Source organism: Grampus griseus, assembly GCF_964374135.1.
Source record: "Grampus griseus genome assembly, chromosome: Y".
NCBI classification, from domain to species: domain Eukaryota; kingdom Metazoa; phylum Chordata; class Mammalia; order Artiodactyla; family Delphinidae; genus Grampus; species Grampus griseus.
Window position 1 is genome coordinate 1471638 of NC_139016.1, and position 16275 is coordinate 1487912.

General features: G+C 47.6%; 1 protein-coding gene across 1 annotated transcript in view; it reads right to left on the bottom strand.

Annotated features, from left to right (window-relative positions):
• Positions 1-16275, bottom strand: part of LOC309817722 (polyprenol dehydrogenase-like) — a 191386-nt gene that overhangs the window by 140714 nt on the left and 34397 nt on the right. Inside the window, exon 3 of the mRNA XM_082646991.1 lies at positions 10545-10613. Coding sequence (XP_082503117.1) covers positions 10545-10613 — 69 coding nt within the window. The remainder of the gene's footprint in view (positions 1-10544; positions 10614-16275) is intronic.

Sequence of the window (16275 nt, forward strand, 5' to 3'; positions counted from 1 at the left end):
AAGGACTTCTCTTTATTACAAAGCAAGACGCCCAACTAGACAGAACCTGGAAGAGTTTCTTCATGGATATGTACCTATAACGGATAGATACACACAACCCGGGTGGCAGCTGGGGTTCTGCTTCCTCATGGGCTCATGTTCTGGGTTTGAAGGAGCCGTACCTTCCCATGGGCTGTGGAGGCCCTAGAGCCCTCCCCAGCTCTCGGTACTCTCAGGGGTCTTGGGGCACATGCGGTTCCCTCTGCTGCGTTCTTGTCGCTATGAAAATAACAGGAAGGGTTATAACCCCACCATGTTTCTCCTGCCTCCACTGTGTCCCACCGACAGAGGCGTGACTACAATGTACAAGCCAGGGTCCCTGCGAGACCCTGGGCCAGCAACACCCACCCAACTCCCATCTGTTGAGCTGCTTGAGCTGCTTTCTGTCTTTCTCCATCCGCCTCTCTCTTTCTGTTTCCCTGCCTTCTCCATCTCTCCCCATCTCCAAGGGTTGCTCTATTTCTGGGTTCCTTCTAGGACTCTGAGTTCAGACTCAAATTGTCCACTTATTAACGGCATGATGTTAAGAGGCTTCCCGAAACTCTTTGTGCCCTGGTGTCCTCACTTGTAAAAAGGGAATAGTGACAATAACTCCTTCCTAGGAGAGGACCACGTGAATCCATACACGTAAAGCATTTAAAACAATACCCACTACAGAGCACGTATCCAACACGATGCAGCTGTGTACGCTAATGATCATCATTTCTAACAAAAGGCGGTTTGGTTTGGTTATTTGTTTTGCTGAAGCTCGTTATTCTAACTTCAGTAGCTTATTAAAGAGGGGCTACCAAAAAAAAAAAAAAAAGAGGGGCTACACATTCTGGTTTGCCACAGACCATTCTCATTTATCTTTTTTGGGGGGCGGGGGGCGGTACCCTGAGGGTACTTCTCAAATTTCAACATGCAGGGGTGCAGACCTCAAAGAGAAAGTGACAACTGGTTGGGCTGAGGAGTCAAAGGTCAGAGTCTGGGGCGCCTAGGGCAGCTGGAATGGAGGCGCAGAATCCTAAATGAAAGGCCACAGGGGCAGGAGCTGAAAATTCTGAGTAGAAAATCCCGTCGCAACCTCAGCAGACTAGTGAACTGCAGAAACACGGCAAGACACCAAGGAGTTCAGGGGCAAACTGCAGCTGGAAGGTTGAAAGATGTGAGCGGAGAAATTTCAGCCACTGCCTGGTGCTGGGGAGACAGGATGACACTTGCATCTTGCCAGGTTGCAGGGGCTCAGTGAACAGCTCAGAGTCTCACCTGAATCCTGAGATGGGCTACGTCTTAGAACAAAGGATCGAGATTGAGAGCTCCGTATCTTAAGATTGAGAGCTCCATCCAAGGCCCAAGGGCAGAACTGAAATAGACTCATCATGACAAGACGTGAAGCCAAGGTAACCCACCAGTGATAGCACTGTCCACTACAAAGCTCAACACTCTTCAGAGGCAGATAACAGAACGCAAAATCTCTACAGTGGATCAATCACAATGTCCAATACACACAAAAAAATGACTAGACATGCAGACAAATGGGAAAATGTCACCTGCTGTCAAGAAGGAGAAAAATCAATAGAAACAGACCCAGAGATGACGTAGCTGTTGGAATGAAGAGACAAGAACTTTCAGGTAACAATTATGAATTAAAGCATTTACAAGAAAAGATGGAGGTCAAGGGTGAAGAAAGGAAGAACGTCAGGAAAGACATGTAAACTAAAAATAACCAAATGGAAGTCCTAAAACTGAAAAATACAGTTAGTTTTGAGGACAACAATAGTCCGAGGATGGGATTACAAGTGGACTGCACACAAATGAAAAACAATTTGGTGAACGTGAGATAGTTCAATAGAAATCATTCAAGCTACAGCACGAAGGAAGAAAAGGAAGTTGGACAAAATGAACGGAGCTCGATGAAAGGTCAGACGGTGTCACGTAACCTACCACATGCGTGATTGTGGACTGACAAGAGGGTGGAAAGAACAAAGCAGGAAACGCATTTGAAGAATAGTGGCTAAAAGTTGTTCAAATTTTATCAAAACTTCCTACCCCACGGCTACGGGGAGCTTTTTAAACCCAAGTAGGATAAACACGGTGAACCACACACAGGCGTGTTATCAAAATTCTGAAAACAAGTTAAAAAAAAAAAAGAGGAAAGAAGGCACATTATATTCGGGAAATAATGATAATAATTATAGCTGATTATAGTTCCGCAACGGGAGAGGCCACAACAGTGAGAGGCCCGGTATCGCAAAAAAAATAAACACAAATAATTATAGCTGATTTCCTATCTGAAACAATGAAGGCCAGAAGGCCAGGTCACAACAACTTTAATATCCTGGGGGTAGGGCAGTGTTTTCAACCCAGAACTCTACGTGCGTGGAAAACTGCTCTCACGAATGAAGGCGGAATAATGCTACCTGCAAACACTTAGGACCATGTGAATCTCCCACCCTGCTCTGAGGAGACAGTGAAACTTTCCTCTTCAGGAAAAGGTTTTAAAACGAAACCTGCAATAAGTGAAAATAAATATTTACCTTCAAGGCACTACAGTACCTTACGGAGCCTCCAAATATCTGTTAGAAAGTGGATCGAAGCGATTTCTAACACGCTAACGTCACGGGCTCTGCACACCCCAAACCACGCATCACAGAGATAGTAACACGGAGAGGACCACAGATGTGTGCAGAGCTGGGCACGGGCTGTTCTCATCAGAATCTTGACAACAATTTCAGAGGCAACGTCCTTTTCACTGAAGGAGAAGCTCCTTCCCGGAAACATTAACCTCTGGGTCTCATTTAAGTGTTTCAAATATCATTACATAATCCTCCAAGTGTTATTTTTTTAAAAAACCTTTCTTACTATATGTTTATCTTCTATAACAACTAAGGACGACTTCATTTCCCCCAGGAGGAAACATATCATGGAAGTAACATTTCCAGAATAACTTTTAGAGACGGTCACGCGAGCAGGTTCTCTAATTACCAAGTTTAAAAGCACGGAGCGCCTTGAGGTGTGTTAGAAGGGAACGGTCAAAATCAATTTCCTCGGCGATGATTCCTCCCCACAAATGAAAAGAGGAGAAACACGGCACAGGATAACAGGACAATGCAGGAGGGAGTGAAAATATTGCATAAATTGTTGGTGGGGGAAATAGAACTTTGGATGCACGATGAGAATGAAAATTCTTCCCTGTGGGTTTTTTCTTCTATTATTATTCCTGTAAGTGTGTATAGACGAGCTAAGGAAACTAGGCAGACAATCGCCTCCCTCATGGAAGTCACCTTGACGGTGCTTCCAAAGGTTAACATTAATCATTCCCGAGCCTGAGAAATGAAGAGCCCTTCACAGGAAGAACACGGTGTGAGCAGTAATAACATTAAATGTTCACAAAGGGCTGTGCTGCGCCTTCGTCCCTTCAGAAAAGACACGATGACCTTCTAAACTTCCTTTTTTTTTTCTTTGTTAATAGAATTGACTCGCCGAATGCCATTTTTTTTTAATTGCAGTAGAGTTGATTTACAATGTTGTGTTGGTTTCACAGCAAAGCAATTCAGTTACACGTACACATGCATCTATTCCTTTTCAAATTCTTTTCCCATGATAGGTTATTACGAGATATTCAGTAGAGTTCCCTGTGCTCTACAGTGGGTCCTTGTTGGTTGTCTATTTTATATATAGTAGTGTGTATATGTTAATCCCCAACTCCTAATTTATCCTGCCCCCCTTTCCCCTTTGGTAACCATACGTTTGTTTTCTATGTCTGTGAGTCTGTTTCTGTTTTGTAAATAAGTTCATTTACATCATATTTCAGATTCCACGTATAAGTGCTATCGTATGATATATGTCTGTCTCTGTCTGGCTTACTTCACTTTGTATGATCATCTCTAGGTCCCTCCAAGTTGCTGCCAATGGTATGATTTCTTTCTTTTTATGGCTGAGTAGTATTCCACTGTATATATGTGCCACATCTTCTTTATCCATTCATCTGTTGATGGACAGTTAGGTTGCTTCCATGTCTTGGCTATTGTAAATAAATAGTGCTACAATGAACATTGGGGCGCATGTATCTGTTCAACTTATGGTTTTCTCCAGGCATTGTTAAACCTTCTAATTGCCCACAGGAAATCATCTGTCTGTATGAACACCTGTCTAGTGTCTGTCTATCCAGGCATGCCTGCTCACTGTCTACCTCAGGACACCAAGTTAAAGATGAAAGGGGGACATTCCACAGAATTCCTGGCCAGCACTCTGCAAAACTGTCAAGGTCATCAAAAAACAAAAAACAAAAAACACGGAGAGTCTAAAACATGATCACAGCCAAGAGGAGCCTAAAGAGATGGGACAACTAGATATTACCGTAGCATCCTGTGTGGGATCCTGGGATGGAAGAAAGGCATTAGGTAAAAACTAAGGAAATTCGGAAAAAACATAAGGTCTTTAGTCAGGGATCATAGACCAATAAGGTGCTTTCACTGTGAGACACGAACTTAACACAAGATATTAAGGATGGAGAGAACTATAGACATAGGGTATGTGGGGACTCAGGAACCTTCACAGCTCTTCTGTAATCTAGAACTGTTCCAAAATTAAAAGTCCATTTTTTTCAAAATCCACTTATTAAATCATTCACCATCACGTCACAACTGTCAGAGAGGCTGTCATCAAAAAGACCACAAATAACAAATGCTGGAGAGGGCGTGGAGAAGAGGGAGCCCTCCTGCACTGTGGCTGGGAATGTAAGTTGGTGCAGCCACTCTGGACAACAGGATGGAGCTTCCTTAAAAGTAAAAAGAGAGCTACCATATGACCCAGCCATCCCACTCCTGGGCATATACCCAGAGAAAACCATAATTCGAAAACACACACGCACCCCAACGTTCATAACAGCACCGTTTACGCCAGCCAAGACACGGAAGCCACTTAAGTGTCCACAGACAGATGAATGGAGAAAGAAGATGTGGTGCATATATACACAGTGGGATACTGCTCAGCCATAAAAGAGAATGAAATCCTGCCATTGGCAGCAACATGGATGGACTTGGAGGGCACGATGCTAAATGAAGGAACTCAGACAGAGACAAATAGTCTATGATCTCACTTATATGTGGAATCTAAAAAATACAGCAAGCTAGTGAATATAACAAAAAAGAAGCAGACTCACAGATACAGAGAACAAACGAGTGGTTACCAGTGGGGAGAGGGAAGGGGGGAGGGGCAGGATAGGGGGAGGGGATTAAGAGGCACCAACTACTAGGTATAAAATAAATAAGTGACAAGGTTATGTTGTAGAACACAGGGAATATAGCCAATATTTTTCCATAACTATAAACGGAGTATAACCTTTACAGTTGTGAATCACTATACTGTACACGTGAAATATATAACACTGTACATCAACTGTACTTCAATTAAAAAAAATGAAAGGGGGAAAGAAAAGGATGCCTGTAGGAAACAGGAAACTGTCAATAAGGGCCATTTTAAGTTAAATCAAAAAGACAGGAGAAAACCATAATTTGAAAAGATACATGCACCCCAGTGTTCATAGCAACACTATTTACAATAGGCAGGACATGGAAGCAAACTAAGCGTCCATCAATAGATGAATGGATAAAGAAGATGTGGTACATGTATACAATGGAATACTACTCAGCCATAAAAAAGAACGAAATAATGTTATTTGCAGTGGCATGGATGGGCCTGGAGATTATCATACTAAGTGAAGTAAGTCAGACAGAGAAAGACATATTATATGATATCGCTTGCATGTGGAATCTAAAAAATGGTACAAATGAACTTATTTACAAAACAGAAATAGAGTCACAGACGTAGGAAACAAACTTATGGTTACCATGGGAGAGAGGGGGGAAGGGATAAATTAGGAGATTGGGATTGACATATACACACCACTCTATATAAAATAGACAACCAACGAGGACCTACTGAACAGCCCAGGGAACTCTACTCAGTATCTCATAATACCCTATATGGGAAAAGAATCTGAAAAGGAATATATGTATAAAACTGAATCACGGTGCTGTATACCTGAAACTAACATGATATTGTAAATCAACTATACTTCAATAAAAAATGATACAGGGACTTCCGTGGTGGCCCAGTGGTAAAGAATTCACCTTACAACGCAGGGGACGCGGGTTTGATCCCTGGTCAGGGGAACTAAGACCCCACATGCTGCGGGGCAACTAAGCCAGCACGCCGCAACTACTGAGCTCGCACGCCTCAACTAGAGAGCCCGCGTGCCACAAACTACAGAGCCCACACGCCACAACTAGAGAGAAGCCCGCGCGCCACAACGAAGAGCCTGCATGCTGCAACTCAGACCCGACGCAGCCAAAAATAAATAAATAAGTAATCAATAAATCTTTTTAAAAAATGATACAAATGAATTTATTAACAAAACAGAGTCACAGACATGGAAAACAAACTTACGGTTACCAAAGGGGAAAGGTGGCGGGGGGGGATAAATTAGGAGTCTGGGGTTAACACAGACACACTACTGTATACAAAATACATAACTAATAAGGACCTACTGTAGAGCACAGAGAACTCTGCTCGATATTCTGTCATAACCGAGAAAGGAGAACAATCTGAAAAGGAATCTATGTACATGTATAACTGAATCACCGTGCTGTACACCTGAAACTAACACGATATACTTTAATTTAAAAGATTTTTTAAAAGAATAACGTTAAGAAAGGTGTAAAATTGTCCAGGAAGACACTGCTGACCGTGGAAAAGTGTGGAACAGTGACACAAAGCAAGGGATGCCTTTCTCCTTTTAAAAACAAAGAACAGACACCACATTTCCTAGGATTTGGGACTAGGGAATTCCCTCGTGGGTTGCGTGTGTCACTGTGAAATGGGCAAAGCAAAGTTTACCTGCCTGGAGTCCTTTTAAAAGTATTTAAATTATCTGTTTCCATTTGGGTTCATTTGAACGTTGTTATGCCATTTTGCTGTTTCTTTTTGTGGTGTTCGGGTTTTTATTGGTATTTGGGGGTGGGTTTTTTTTTTTTTTTTTTTTTTTTGGTAAATTAGCAAGACTATTTGCTCCAAATAAGAGAGCTTGCATCAGCACATAATTACTCAAGAACAATAAAGGTTTTGGTACCATGGATACATGGTGATAAGGTATGAAAAGTCTCTTCCCTGGAAATCTCTAGGTTGAGAAATGATTGATTCCTGAGACCATACTCGCGAATATATCGTTCCGAAAGCCAAACTAGTTATACACTGATAGGCAGGTATCCTCCCATCCCAGCCCCAAACATGACCTCAACTGACTGTGATGTCAAAGGCACATGGTACAGCACAGAAAGCATTCAACGAAGAACTAAGAAGAAAGGGTCAGTACAGAGATGAGGGGGGAGGTAGGCTACAGAGAAATTCGGCATTTAGAAATAATTGTGTTAGGGAACTCTACTCAATACTCTGTAATGACCTATACAGGAAAAGAACCTGAAAAAGAATAGATACATGTATTATGTATAACTGAGTCACTTTGCTGTACAGAAGAAGCTAACACAACACTGTAAAGCAACTATACCCCAATAAAAATTTCCAAAAGAAAGAATTGTGTTCTCGACAGTCATCTGCTAGTCTCAGGCTATCTGCTGATTTGCTCCAAAAAAAAAAGAGAAGAATCCAGAGAATCATGGAAGAGCCATAAGCGAGGAACAGGTGGGGCTCCCCCTGGCCAAGTGGGAAGCCGGGGGATGTGGGGACAAGACCCTCAGAGGCTGCAGCAGGGCAGCTAGTCTGGACAGAAGCACCTCTGCAGGGCTGTGGGTTCCACTCCTGAGAGCATCCCGACCCAGACTGGGTCCGGCCGAGTCTGCAGGGAGCTAAACCAAGAGGAAGGGTGAGGGCCGACCGACGGCCACCGATGCACAGGGAGACCCAGTGTCCCCACCGGCCCTGCCCTTGCACAGCGGGTCCCCGGCACAGGGAGTGCCCCTCTTCCCCCGGGACTGGCTGGACCTTGGCTTGGGGGAATCCCGAGGCTGGATGCGAATTCAGCAACGACAGTTCGAGGACCACCACCAAACCACCCTCCTCTGGCCAGGTCTCAGCATCTCCCACCTGTCCCATGGACCCCTCCAGGCGTGCACGGGCTGCGGTGTCCACGGACCGACTTCCAAGTGCCAGGCTTCTCGTGTAAAATACGGACAGCGCTGCCTTCATGTCTGGTTCAACGCGCAAGAGGAATTTTAAAAGGTACGTGTGCGTGTGTCATCAAGGGTTCACTCCCTCACTGGACCAGCCCCCGTGGGAGTGGCCACGCTCACCCTGGCTCAGACCATATCCCTGCTGCAGACCTCAGGGGTCACTCAGCTTGTGTCCAGACACCTCCCCGGCCCCCATGTCCCCTCCCAGGCCAGGGGGAACCTGAGCTTCCCTGAGCGCTGCCAGCTTCTGGGCAAGGGCAGCTCCAAGCAACACAAGGACCAGCGCAGGGCTGCTACCCACCAAGGACGCCCAGCCTCGCCCTTTCCATAAACACGGATGCCCGAGGAGGGGGCTGCCAGCAAGTGGGGTGCAGGCAGGCTGGGGTTTGGGGCTTGTGCAGACCCCTGGGCTCTCTCTGCTGTCGGTGTGCACCTGACTGACTGTCCGCCCCGACGGCTACTTCTCCCAGATGCAAACTTCATGGATCTACCTGGTGTCACTTGCTAGAAATGAAGACACAGGAGCAGACACAGCCGAGGCTCTGTCACCAGCCTTGACCAGAGGGACGCTGACATCACCGTCCTGGGTGATCAGGAATCACCGCCCTGCCCAGCGCAGGCCCTGGGGGCCTCCCCTCCAGCACAGAGCTGCTACGGAGGCGTTTTCCCTTTAATCCGTGAGCTTTCTGCACAAACCATGAGTCGCAGCGTACAGAGCTGATGCCACCAGGAAACTGTCTAAAGATGTTCTAGAACGTTCCTTCCTCCCATCAATCAGGGCTGCGGATTACAGCTCTGTCAGAACACATGAAGCTCTTACACGTTTTACGGAAGCACACGTAGCCCCAGATGAACCTCGACACCTTGACTGGTTAGGGCTGTAACACGAGCGAGTTTGGGTGAATTATTTTTTCATCCTTTCCAGCGGTTTTTCAGGTCATGAAAAGAAGCCCACGCTTTGGCGGTTCCCACGAGGCTCCTCTTTTGGTCTGGAAATTATGGTTTCATGCGGTCACGACAGCAGCGATTCTTAAACTTGAGGGGGGCAGGGGGATTCCCGGGGAGGGCGTGGGAAAATGCAGGTTCCCGGCCCCGCCTGCAGAAGTTTCCGTGCTCAGGGCTGAAAATCAGCACTTCTAACCACCTGCCCCTGGTGACGCTACTGCTAGAGGCCCGGGAAATACACACTGGGTGGAAACCAAGGCGTTGGAGAGAGAGGCCCCCTGAGCCACTGCAAACTAGGGACGGGGTAGGAAACTACCCCATGTGACACGATCAGCTGTCGCAACAGTGGACCACTTCTGCCCCGGGGCAGGCGAGGGAGAGAAGCAGCGCCTCCGTCTGCAGGAGCTGCCTGGTGTTGCAGGAGAGCTGTGGAAGCCCCTCTGTGTTCTGTCTCAAGATCAAAGGCATCCTAGTAGATGCCTAATGAGAACCTGCCGTACAGCACAGGGAACTCCACTTCACGGTACAGCAGAAACTAACACAACATTGTAAAACAACTCTACCCCCATTAAAAAAAAAAAAAAAGGGGGAGGAAAGGAAAAGGATGAAAGACATCCTGCCACGAGGGCAGGGGAGACATTGGGAATGTCAGCACGCCCCAGCCTTGGGCAGAGGGCCGGACGGTCAACCTGGAACACCCACAAGTGGGAGTCTTGACACAAAGGGACAGATACGGCCTTACCCGTCCGTCCGGGGTTTTCATGTGTCTCTCGGGAATCGCCATCTGCCCACAGATGGGAATCCTCAGCTTCTGGGTGATGCTTGAAACACCCTGGCTCTGACGGCCAAGAACGTGACCTGCATGTGCTTTTTTTGAACATAAGGCACCAGGCTTGGGCTCAGAAAGCACCGGAGAGCGTTGGTATCAGGAAAGATGTGAGGGCCGTGTGTGTATCCCCCGGGTTCAATAGGTAGAGGAGGCCCCGGGGAGGCACGACGGGGCAGCGCCGATCCCCGTGAGACCCGGCAGGTCCTGCTTGGTACATCTTCCCTTCAAGAACCCGAGAAAAGTAGGTGTACCTGCCGGAGGGTGCCTCCAACGGTTCCTGAGTGAACACGGGCCTCAGAGGGCCCTGGAGATCGACAGGGAATGAAAAAGGGCCCCAGTTTCACAAGGAACGCCCTCCCCAGCAGGTGCCGCGGTGGCAGCGTGCTTGCTGCCACCTTCCACGCCCCAAGGAGGACAAAAGCTCCCCCAGAGAAAAGCCCAAGAATCAGAGACACCGCTGCCCAGAGCCACGTCCACCATCCGGGTCCCTGAGCCCACGCCAGGGCCTGCAGCCCCCAGACCAAGCAGCAGAGCCATCTGTCCACCGGGCAGTAGAGTACCTTTGTCATTGAGGGTTTCCTCTCTTATCTTTCTCACAGCTTCTTCCGCTTTGCCTTCGTTATTTCCGCCTACAAGGAAAAGAAAAGATACAATTCAGGGTAAGGAAGCTACCCCATGTGAAACCATGTTTTCTTGAGACAGTAAACACAGCCCTACAACACGCTAAGTGTCTCCTTCCGTCCTGGCATTGAATTTGGCCATCGGAGCAACTGTAGCGGATTCAGCGTATCCACTGAAGATGCATTTTCTTTAGGTGGATTGGTCAAAAGGATGCCTTTCTGGGACATCTTACTTTTCAGTAATTCCAGGGACACGAAGCACCTAGTGGCATCGGGACCACGGGGACACCAAGAGCATATGAGCGTGAAACTGTCAGCAGAAATGTCAGACTAGACATAGATCTTTCGAGAGACTTTTGGTCCAGGCGACCGCTCTGTTCACAGTGGCTTGAGCTATAAAAACCATCACGGGGGACTTCCCGGGAGGTCCCGTGGTTAGGACTCTGCGCTTTCACTGCCGAGGGTCTGGGTTCCATCCCTGGTCGGGGAACTAAGATCCCGCAAGCCGCGTGGCACGGCCAAAAAAAAAAAATTAATTAAAAAAAAAAAAACCATCGCGGGACATTCCCACCATGAGCTCGAGATGTCTCCTCCCGTTACCCGTGACTCCGTAAAATCAGCGGGTGCGATGCTGGGAACGTTCGCTTAGAAGGGTGGCGATGGGTCTCTTGTGAAGGATGAGGGTGTCCCCGTTGAAATTTGGGGCGAAAGAAAGTGAATGAGGTTTCTTTAATGCCTGAGGAGGTGAAACTGTGTTGACCGTGAGGGTAGAGCCTGGAGGGCAGGCGGGCTGTTCTTCCCTACGTCTGTGCGCAGACAGCCCTCACTTTAAGGGGGTCCTGATGTATCTGCTGCTCGGGGTGGGGAGAGGCCAGGCCAGCCTGCTTCCCAGGCAGCATCCCTGACTAAGGAGCCGGCCTCAAGCAGCGCCTCTCACCTTGTGCAGAAGCCACACCTGAAACTCCCTGGGGGCTGCGTCACAGGAGACCTCCAACAGGGAGGCCAGAGCTGGCACCTGTGAACACGGGCTGGGCATGGAGCCCTGACGCCCAGAGAACCAACAGGGGGCAAGAGGACACCGCTGAGGGGCCTGGGAGGGTCCTGCCCACATCACCCTCCCACCTGCAGCCACAGCCCCTCCTGGGAAGATGCTGGTTCTCTCGGGTCAAAGCCTACTGAGGTCTCCGTGAAAGTACACGACCAAGCAATCCTTTTATCATGCATTTCTGCACGCTGTTTACGTACCCGTGGTCTCACTTACACACTCTAAGAGTATCCCCTACTATTTTCCTCTGTGTTATGTGCTCTGTGTCACTGACAAGTGTCCCCAAATGAACCTAGGCAATGCCCTTTGCAAAACAAAACAACAAAAAAGATGTTTACAGCAACGGGTGTATCTGTAACAAACATATAAGAGAGGAGAAGTGGTGAACCCGGGGGAATGAGAAATGCCCCCGCTGAAGATAAACGTGGCAAAGGACATCTCTGCGGGCGAACGAAAAGGAATGTAGAAGCTGTCACCGCCTCGGAGAAGTTCAGAGCTGCAGACATCAAGAAGATGCAGCCGCAGAAGTCCTCTGCACCTCCAGCTCCTCAAAGAAATAAACATTATGCGGTTATGACGTGGTTTTGCTGGGAGAGCCTTCCTGCACTGCAGGAGTGCAGGGGCAGGATGGCAAAGAAGCATGTCTTCCATCCCTAAATGTTCCGGGCATCAAAGACCAAAAAAAACAAGAATCCATGGGGTAACTGAGGGCTGCAGACACGTATGAGCTTGTTTCTGAAACTTGTGCAATTTTTAAACATTAAAACACCATCTGCTGCTGGGCTACCCTCCAGCCTGAGACCATCTTGACATCAAGGGCTGGCGTAGCAGAAGCTCAAATGAAGTCAGAAAGACATAAGTGTCCAGAGGAAGAAAGAAAGCTGAGGGTGGGCTGGGGAGAAGCGATGGAACTGCAGGACAAACTGGCCACGGCCAGCAGCGTCCCCCGACGGGCAGCTCACTGCGTGCTCAGGCAATCAGGATATGACATCGGCTCTAGGCGGGATCTAAACAAAACTGACACGTATGAACTTATTTACAAAACAGAATCAGACTCACAGACTTAGAGAACGAACTTGTGGTTACCAGGGGGGAGGGATACATTTGGAGTTTGGGATTGACTTATACACGCTGCTAGATATAAAACAGATAACCAACAAGGACCTACTGTAGAGCACGGGGAACACTACTCAGTACTCTGTAATGACCTCTATGGGAAAAGAATCTGAAAAACAGTGGATATATGTACACGTATCACTGATTCACTCTGCCGTACACCTGAAACTAACACAACACTGTAAATCAACTATGCTCCGACAGAAGACAGAAATTTAAAGAATTAAAAAGAAATCAAAGAAAAAAATATTCAGACAGTCAGGGCTGGATTGTGTGGGAGGGATGGAGAGGCACTTTGGGGGCAAAGGTCATCTTCAGCAGCTGCCTCTTATGGGCTGGATATGGGATGCTTGACCCTACACAGCTGCCAGTGCTGCCCATATATCTCCGGAGTGCTGGCTGCGTACCCGGAAACACTCCGCCACGACAGCAGCAGGGCTCAGACGCAGTGGGTCCGCCTTCCGCTCAGCCTTCGTGCAGCAGGGGTTAGGTTTTATACGCGCTGCAGTGCAAGGCTTCAGGGGCACCAAGTCGAGTGGGAAGGACAACCTCTCACATCCAGGTCCGCTCCCTGAAGACAGCACCCTAGCCACCAGATTGTAAAGATCTGCGAGAAGCAACACAACTGCCACCTGTTTAAAAAAAAAAAAAAAAAAAAAAAGATACTGGACCCAAATTAGGGCCAGCACACTACGGACCCGGGGCCAGATGTGGCCCATCGCTTAGACAGCCATGTACTTTAAGTATTGGCCGTGCTGATTTCCTGCTGTAAGGGCAGAGCTGATCAGCATGAGAGAACTATGATAATATTTACCATCCAGCCTATAGCAGAAAAAAACGTTCCAACCCCTGGTCTAGACCTTAGATGACCGCTTATTAAGAATTATGAATAAAGAGGGATCTTCCACCAAAACAGTATTTTGAAACAGTAGGAACTAAGGTACTGTGAACAGATGGGAACCTGAATAATTCATGCATTCTTAGCAACACTAATGGGCTGGACTCGGACCCAGACTATCATTTCAATTCTTCAGCAAGTAATTGATTATTCTGTAAATATTCATGGCCTCGGGACTGAGAGTGTGGAATTGATGAAACCCATCTCTTAGTCTGTGTTTAATAGAAAAATGCATTCTGCCCAATGATAATGTTTCATTAAGTGACCTTGTCTCCAGCTGTCACGTAAGAAGAAAAACTGTCCCTCTCAGGATATGTTCAGCTATCCCCTCAAAGACACACAGAGGCGGTAAGACTCCCTATGTGACCAGATTGACAGGGAGGGTCAGAACTGTGTCCCTCGGGGAGAGTTCAATCAGGGACATCAGAACGTTAGTGGGAAAGGAGACACAAGTGGGCGAGGATGTGCTGTCTACTCTCTGTTTAACTCGAGAAGAGTAGAAATTTGGTGCTGACGGATGCCATACCTGATGCTCAAGAAACATCCCCTAAAGGAGGTGACACCAGTCAGGGCTCCAGTCCTCTAACGCTTGGGTGCCCAGGCTTGCTCACGTATGCTCAGTGCCCGTGTCCCAGGCTTGCTCACATATGCTCGGTGCCCGTGTCTGCAGTGCATACTCATCACCCAGCTAGACCTCATCCTGACCTTCCCTCTAGATCTCCTCGTGACCTAACCCTCTAGACTTCCTCATGAGCTAAAACCACCACACTGAGGCAAAAAGCACAGAAATGGGGCTCTTTTTACTTCTCTGTCTTCCAACATCACCTAGTTTCACTAGGAATGAAGAAGATGAAGGTGCCTGCAGTGGAGGGATCACAGGGGCAGAGACACCCAGCACTGGATGCCAGCCTCCCGTCTTTGCTCAGACTAGAAAGCTCCTCCTGGATTGCTCCACCAGCATCTTCCCACCACTAGCCCAGGCCCAGCCGGTCCTCAGAGGGGATGCATGGCTCTTCCTTTACAAGAGCTGACATCACTTTGACCAAGTCTTCCAAATATCGGCAGAAATCCAAGACATGGAAGGCTTGTCATATCTCTAATGAGACCACAGAGGCTGCCCCTCCGTGGAAAGTCAACAAATCAGGGGGCTAGAGCCCATCCCCATCTCACAGTCTCCCTGCAGTCTTGAGATCTGCTCCCAGCCTCTGCTCCCACATCCTACCTCCTTGATATTCTCAGGCCCCAGAGAGACATAAACAGTTCACAGAGGTGCTCAAGTTGATAAAGGAGCCTCAGATATACATTCTCAGATGCATCCCCTCTCCCACAAGACCTCCTGGTCTGCAAGCAACCCATCTTCATCTAAGGGGCGTTACGGATAGTGATAAAATAAAGTTGGTAATTTCAAGTTCAGAAACTTTTAACATGTCCACATCTATCAAGAGAATAGGACCTACCCGGGGGGAAAGGCAGGGAGCTGGGATGAACTGGGAGATTGGGATGGACATATATACACTATTGATACTATGTATAAAACAGATCACTAATGAGAACCTACTGTATAGTACAGGGAACTCTACTCAGTGCTCTGTGGTGACCTAAATGAGAAGGAAATCCAAAAAAAGGGGATAGGTGTATATGCATAGCTGATTCACTTTGCTGTACGGCAGAAACTAACACAACAGTGGAAAGCAACTATATTCCAATAAATAAAAAAAAAAGACTTATTGAAAGAGGGGGGAAAAAAGACAAAGAAAACACACACACACAAAAGAAAACAGAGAATGGGACTTAGCCGTATTCCTGATGAAAAGAACCCCTCCATGGAGACAAAGAACAGTGAAGTAGACCAAGAAGGGATCCATTGCTCCCAAAGCAAGACAAATGTGGGCCATTCCACAGACCCCATCATACATGAGAGACAGATGGTTATGGGAAAAAGGGAATCACCATAAGAAACTGCAGTCTTTGAAAAGAGAGTGGAACATGGGACAGGCCACGAAATGGAAGAAATTTTAATGGTGCAGTCAGGTTTTGCAAAAGCAAAAAAAAAAGTTCCAATGTAAGGGCGTGAGGGAAGAGTTGTGTGTGCCCAGGTAAGCCCCACCCCTCCAAGAGCAGAGGGCTACCCTGGACCCCTGGGGATGTCCCACGTGGGACTCAGGGCATCTGTGAGTTCCGATGGGGAAGAATGGACATCATCACCGTCCATTCGGCCTCCAAGGGAACGTGGACGAGACAAAGAGGACAGGATGGACAGGATCTATGGCTTGGTCACCAATAGAAGCCCCATTCTCCTATCAGGGTTCAGTTCTTGAAGATGCCTTGAAATAAGGTTTAAGATCCTCATAGCAGGACTTCCCTGGGGGCGCAGTGGTTAAGACTCCACGCTCCCAATGCAGGGGGCCCGGGTTCGATCCCCGGTCAGGGAACTAGATCCCACATGCATGCCGCAACTAAGGAGCCCACCTGCTGCAACGAAGGAGCCTGCGTGCCGCAACTAAGACCCAGCGCAACCAAAGAAAAAAAAAAAAAGATCCTCATAGCTCCAAATCGGAGGGGTTACTAAACTCACGGAAGATCCCACTATTTGTTGTATAAAGACGTAACGT